We start from the raw sequence: 7,212 nt of genomic DNA, 5'->3' as shown, positions 1-7,212 counted from the left end.
GATTAAGGGATTTTTAAGGGTCTAATTAATCTTTGCGGAGTCACTAGATAAGATTGACAACCTTAGTTCTAGTAATCAACGTTGCTTGGTCAATGAAAGTAATTGACTCGCCCTAGTGATACGCTCGTATTTTGCACTGTTTTAAGGCTATTTTTTGGTCCGTTTTCAGTGTCAAAGTTGCATTATATGTCAATTATTTGCATATTTTATCTATTTCGGTATTTTTGACGTGTTATTGTGACAAATGTGCAAAATAAAGATGAAAAAGGTCAAAAATTGGAAGCTGGAGAAGAAGTGCAACCTAGCGGTCCGCTGGATGATGCACTATTTATTAGCACTAAAAATACCTGCAAACATATAAGGTAGATCTAGTATAGCTAAAGGTCAGTACTGGGATATCGAACACAGTGAATAGGATAACAAATGGCTATCATATACTAAGCGCCATATACTATTTAGAGACACATAGTTTTTGGTTTGATAAATTAAACTAGACAAAAAATAAATAAATAATTAACAAAAATCACAAAAACGTATAATTCAAAGCAGGCGGATGAATATATAATTTTAGGATCCAAAACACAATCATGAGCTATTCCAATCGATTATCTTGAATTACAGTCCGATCACAATACTAGATTAAACCCCCCTCTCGAGGTAAGAAATCCGTAGATTAGGTATTAGGATTGAATTACGAGTTTTGTTGAATTAAGGTGTGAATTATCATTTTTTCAAATCAATTATTTCGTCTCCCGACAACTCTAATATGTATTCAAGATGTAGCTAATCAATTGAATATAGAAGGTCACAAGGATAAATCAAATAACTACAAGAGCTAAAAAGGAAAATCAAATGAATATCTTCACCAAAAAATCCACAAAAAATGTTCTACTTATAGACAAGTAAAAACAACAATTAAAGTACGAGACATGATAGAAATTGATAAAACCTAAAGTTGAATCTTCAATCTTCAGTTGCTTGGGTCTACAGAGCTCCACTCTAATAGAAGATGGTTGAATTATGTGTGGAATATGGGATGGAAGAATGTGCAGAGAGGGAGAAGGATTGAAGGCTCTAAGATGAATGTTATAAATTAGGTTATATCCTTATGGGTATTTATAGGCTAGAAAAATGTTTAAATATGTTAATAATTGTCATACAAGTAATTGAAAAGATATTATTTTCGAGTCCTTCAAATAATAAGAGAGTTTTAGCTTCACAATGCAATAATCTCTTTCTTTTCTTGAATTTCCGCTCAAATTCTCGTCAACTTTAACTGCACATGATATGGATCCATGTAGATTGTGATCCATTAACCCAAGATTTATACCATTTAATGATGTTTGATCTTGCACTTGAACACAAAAACACAAAAGCAATAAAAGGATAGGGTGGATCTAGCCTTCAAAAACTAGATCCAAGAGGATTTAATGGGAGACAAGAGATGCAGAAATGTGAATTTGATATTAGCTAAATCCATTGATGGAGAAAATACTCTAAGCAATTATGGAGAAGCTAAGGAGGATTTGGGCATAGATATCTTGAGAAAGAGAGGCAAGGGGGAATTGAAGTTGATTTAGTCTGATTAAATATATAATATCCTAAAGAAGTTACAGATGTACAATACAAAAGCAGCATCAATACCTCAGGCTCCACATTTCAGATCATAAATGAGTCAAAAGCTAAGCACAGTAAGAAAAGGAAGAGAGATAGAAGTATTAGATATCATATATTGTTGGGAGAGTAATATACACCATGAGATGTACAAAGCCCAAAGCAGCTCAGGCTATCAGTGTGTCTTGTAGATCTATGTCAAAGTTTGGCAAAGAACCTTGGACTAGAGATGTGCTGATACAACTGAAGATCCTCGTAAAGGTTATTGTAACTTTGATTGTGCATGAAATACAGACAACAAGAAATCTTAGTTAGGATATGTGATCAATTTATATGGTCCTTTAATAAATTGGAAACCTAATTTGCAATTTCTGGTGGCATTATCAACTACCCAAACTGAGTACAATGCTCTCACTGTGAAATTGAAAGAAGGCATGTAGTTTGAAAGAGATCAATACGGAATTTTGGATTCCACAAGAGACAATGACAAACATGTGTTATAGTAACAGTGCAATGTAGGGTGTCGAAACGGATATCCGCGGGTACCCGCACCCGATTTCGGCCATAATGGCATCTGATATCTGTCCCGCACTGTGTCGGGTACAATCCGATACCCGACTCGGGTATCCCGCACCCGACGTCGAGGGTACCCGACCCCACCATGGTTTTTTTAATCTTATTTTTGTTGTAAGGAGGCGGCGACCGGCAGGTGGAAAAATGTGGAATTAAGAATCAAGAATCACAATTTAAGAATCAATAATATATATGTAACTTTTATTCACAAAGCATAATTCCTTCCCAACAATTTTGAAATCAATAAAGAAATTAAAAAATATTCATGAATCAAGAATCAATCCAAGATATATGTAATGCGTACTAGAGCAGCAAGTAACAGTAAAAAAAAAGATGAAGGAAATTCAATAGAATGGGATTATGGGAATGAAGGAAATAGGAAATACAATAGAAAAAACAAAAAACACTCATGACTACGTGAACTAGCACAGGTTGGGAGGTGGAGACGTCGGCGACGGCAGATGCTGGTGGTGGCGGTTGGAAGGAGAATCGGTACAAACATGAGAGAATAAGATAAAAAAAGTTACTCCCTCCGTCCCACTTTAGCAATCCTGGTTTACCATTTTTGGGTGTCCCACTTTAGAAATCCCGGCTGAAATATCCCATAAATGGTAATAGACCTCATGTTCCACTAACATCTTTCCACTCACATTTTATTATAAAACTAATATAAAAAAGTTAAATCCACATTTCACTATCTATTTTCACAAACTTTCTTTTATATTTCTTAAAACTCGTGCCTTGACGAACTCAAATGAGACTCCTAAAATGGGATGGAGAGAGTAAAAAACTTAACCTTAATTAATAGAGGGAAAAAGATAAACTACAAAATGTTAATATAACTTGTATAAAAATAAACAATCGGGTAATTCTTGGGACTAACAGGTATACCCGATACCCGCAAAACCCAAAATATGAATACCCGATCCCGTCCCGTTTCTCGTTTCGGAAAGGTAGCGGATACCCGATACCCATCGAGTATTGGGTCGGGTTGGAAATTACCCGATACCCACTACCCATTTCGACACCCCTAGTGCAATGTGCTTAGCAAAATATTAAATGTCTACGAAAGAAATATATCCATGTAAGATTATATTCTAGTAGATACTATGAGATATAAACAGGAGTGGTGATTGTCAAGGTAATGTTGCAGATATATTTATTGAATGAGTAGAGTTATAGTGGAGGAGGTTGGGTATGTTTATTTGATGGTTAAGGTGGAGATTTCTTATGGTTATGCATGCAGATAACGAATGCTGAAGGGAATTAGCTGCAACACAGATTTGCTGCAAGACTTTCATCAATCGAAGTCGTTAAGAGCTGATCCAAAGTTAAATATATACATGATGCTGAAGATGGAATTTCTTCTTTGACACATAAAATCAAGAAAGATATAGAGCTAGGAACGTGTTCATTCGGACATTATTGACATAAATAAAGCTTGCACATCTTTCTACCATGGACGTAGATCAATTCGATCGAAACAAACCACATAACATCTTCTTCAACTTAGCTAACTAAACACTAAATTAGTTGTAGACTTATGGACTAATAATAGTAAATTCCATTTTTTCCCTAATAATAGCCATAATCACAAAGTAAAAGCAAAGACTGAATCTTGACATTACGAATGCCATACTAAAATTACAGTTATGTGCTCTTCATCCAAAACTCAAACCATACTAACATCGGAAAAGCACATGTCTGCTACAAACTAATATAAATATGGAACCAAAAAAAGAAAGAAAACATTTCCATGTCCAAACTTCAAATTCTCAGACAGTAGATGACAACTCAATAAATGAAAAAACCCAGAATAAATCACAACGTGAACGAAGCAAAGAGAGCCATACGCAAATCATATCATGTATAACCATGAGTCAGCAAACCTTGAGTCCGATGTTTAGAAGCATTTTCTGTGAACAATTGAAGGGCCAGACTCGTCATATTCTGCTTTGGCAATCCACATCTACAAAGAGCAAAATCAAGCAAAATATGTTCACTAAATTTCTTCTTAATGATGTAAGATTATAGCAATTGATGCATATAAATGTTAAGTTGTAACCATACCTGCTGGAAGGTGCTGAGAGATGCCAGGATGGACCCTCCAATCCAGACACTGTACTTCCTCTCTGGTGGAGCCACCACCTTGATCTTCATGCTGCTCGGGGCAAGGGCTGTGATCTCCTTGCTCATACGGTCAGCAATGCCCGGGAACATGGTGGAGCCACCACTGAGGACGATGTTTCCATACAGATCCTTCCTGATATCAACATCACACTTCATAATGGAGTTGTACGTGGTTTCATGAATACCAGCAGCTTCCATTCCAATCATTGAAGGCTGGAAGAGGACCTCGGGGCATCTGAACCTTTCTGCTCCGATGGTGATCACCTGTCCATCAGGCAGTTCGTAGTTCTTCTCCACAGCAGAGCTCGTCTTTGCAGTCTCGAGCTCTTGTTCATAGTCGAGAGCAATGTAGGCAAGTTTCTCCTTAATGTCCCTAACAATTTCCCGCTCTGCTGTAGTCGTGAACATGTAACCACGTTCTGTGAGGATCTTCATTAGGCTGTCGGTGAGATCACGTCCAGCCAAATCAAGACGCAGGATTGCGTGGGGGAGAGCATAACCTTCGTAGATCGGAACTGTGTGGCTGACACCATCCCCAGAGTCCAGAACAATACCTGCCATAGAGCATGTCAATCAGCAGCAAGCAGACAAATGTAGCATGATAGATATAAGTTCCTTGCATCATAATTTACAACATTATTGATGTACAGGCCATTAAAATTTATTATAATGGCATTTTTATCATTTAGAAAGCAATCAGAATTACTGCCTTACCAGTTGTACGACCGCTGGCATAAAGGGAGAGAACAGCCTGAATGGCAACATACATAGCAGGAGTGTTGAAGGTCTCAAACATGATCTGGGTCATCTTTTCACGATTGGCCTTTGGGTTGAGAGGGGCCTCAGTCAAGAGGATTGGGTGCTCTTCTGGTGCAACACGAAGCTCGTTGTAGAAGGTATGATGCCAAATCTTCTCCATATCATCCCAGTTGCTGACAATTCCATGCTCAATTGGGTATTTCAGTGTCAAAATACCTCTCTTGGATTGAGCCTCGTCACCCACATAGGCATCCTTTTGGCCCATCCCAACCATCACCCCAGTGTGACGAGGGCGCCCCACTATACTAGGGAAGACAGCTCTTGGAGCATCATCACCAGCAAATCCAGCCTGATATATTTAGATCAACAACATAATTAGTTAAGACAATCAAACCACAAAAAGATTGAAATGGTAATCATCAAACAGGTTTGTTAGGTCAAGGATATTGAGATTACCTTGACCATTCCGGTTCCATTGTCGCAAACGAGTGGCTGGATATCCTCTGCTTCTGCCATCGCTTATTGTTATCTGAAGACAAGAAAGAATCAAAAGATCATCAACATCGCCATACATATGAAATCATGAATACCAAAAGCCCAAATTCAAGAGCAAAATTTCACTTCATATTCAATAACAATGCTATTCTCAGAATTGGAATACTTGCAAAGTTCAGACGAAACCTGATAAGTAGCCCTTGACGACACAAGATCCACAAACATAAGCAAATATCAACAATGGAAAATCCTTCAGTATTTAGACTCTATAGCAGACCTAAAGGTACACAATCTAAATGACTTGGATTTTGACTCAAGAGCATACCTCAAGGATTAAGCAGCCAATTTTTAATTACAATATACTACAGAACATCAATTAATCAAATAATTAAATGGTACACTTACATTTCTCACCAAATTTTGGTTATAAATAGGAAATTTCCAAATATAGCAAGCTCAAACCAATAGCAAGATCCCAATCGAACACAAGCAAACAAATAAAGAACTTCAAACAAGAAGAGTCACTGGAAACGCACGATCTTCACTAATCAAGACTCACACATGCATAGTATCAATGAACTTTAAACACACATCGTCAGATCCATCAAAACAATGGTCCAAAAAAACATAAAGTACTACTAGATATCACATAAAACAACAAATCCAGACTATCAAAAATCGTAAAAGAAGAAATAATTTGACTAGATTCAAACATTTATGTAGACAATAAGGATAAAAATCGAGTCTTTGTAACGAGAATCGTCAAGATTTAGGACAAAGATGGACCTTTGAGGATTACCGGAAATGGGTGTCAAATTCTTTGGTGATTCTCTCCGAGAGACTCTCCTAAGAGATTATGTGGACTGTCTCTGTGCTTTTCCTCTTTGGTCTGAAATTGAAATTGAAATTGAAATGAAATGCAGACCCTCTTATTTAAATGAAATCTCAGTCTCACATTAAATTCATATCAAATGAACATCAAATTCAAGATTATGAGATCTCTGAGCCATTGGATTCAAGTGATTTGAATTTCTATAATCGTACGGGTACCCACGATATGTCATTTATTTTGTCAATATTGCTGGCTGCCTTTTGCACTAAGTTTTAGTCTACTTTAAAGATATTTTTGCACGAATTATTTTTAAATAAAAATACTTAAATGACACATTAAAAATATTCACATTTATTTATTGAATAATATGCATCGGAATTGTTATAAATATAGTACACTTAAGAACAGAACATAGTGGTGTTATCAATTGCTAACTTTCTTAAGTTGCTAACTTGCTAATTTATCAACGCAGTGTATTAAAAATGTCAACACAATGACATTAAAAAGTCAACACATGATTTTGTTGAACTTCAATATAATGTGTTATATTATTTGTTGACATTTTAATGTCACCGTATTGACATTTTTAATACACTGAATTGATGAATTAGCAGAGTTAACAACTTAAATAGTTAGCAATATAACGCGCCCCTAAGAAGAGAAAATAAAATTAAATATAGTCATGGGAAAAATAATTAGAGTAATAAAGCAGAGAACGTTTAAATTTAGTGGAATCATAAGCAGGAGTACTTTAAAATGCTAACTTTTCTTAAATTGCTAACTTGTTGACTCATAAATGTAGGGTACTA

At 36.2% G+C, this 7,212-nt stretch overlaps 1 protein-coding gene across 2 annotated transcripts; it reads right to left on the bottom strand.

Moving 5' to 3' along the window:
- Window positions 1–3,786: 3,786 nt before the first annotated feature.
- Window positions 3,787–6,517, bottom strand: LOC121742006 (actin-7-like). 2 transcript variants are annotated; one of them, XM_042135015.1, is made up of 5 exons: window positions 6,371–6,517; window positions 5,533–5,605; window positions 5,032–5,425; window positions 4,258–4,871; window positions 3,787–4,156 (listed from the first exon to the last, which is right to left on the bottom strand). In XM_042135015.1, the coding sequence occupies exons 2-5, from the start codon at window positions 5,590–5,592 to the stop codon at window positions 4,091–4,093; spliced, it is 1,134 nt and encodes a 377-aa protein (XP_041990949.1). In that variant the 5' UTR covers window positions 5,593–5,605; window positions 6,371–6,517; the 3' UTR covers window positions 3,787–4,090. The 2 variants fall into 2 exon arrangements, with proteins under 2 accessions (XP_041990949.1, XP_041990950.1); XM_042135016.1 differs by having other exon boundaries at window positions 6,358–6,508.
- Window positions 6,518–7,212: the final 695 nt, after the last annotated feature.

This window comes from Salvia splendens, chromosome 7, assembly GCF_004379255.2.
Source record: "Salvia splendens isolate huo1 chromosome 7, SspV2, whole genome shotgun sequence".
In the NCBI taxonomy this organism is placed as follows: Eukaryota; Viridiplantae; Streptophyta; class Magnoliopsida; order Lamiales; family Lamiaceae; genus Salvia; species Salvia splendens.
Note: the sequence above shows the minus strand (reverse complement) of the source record. Positions and strands in the feature narration are given on the sequence as shown.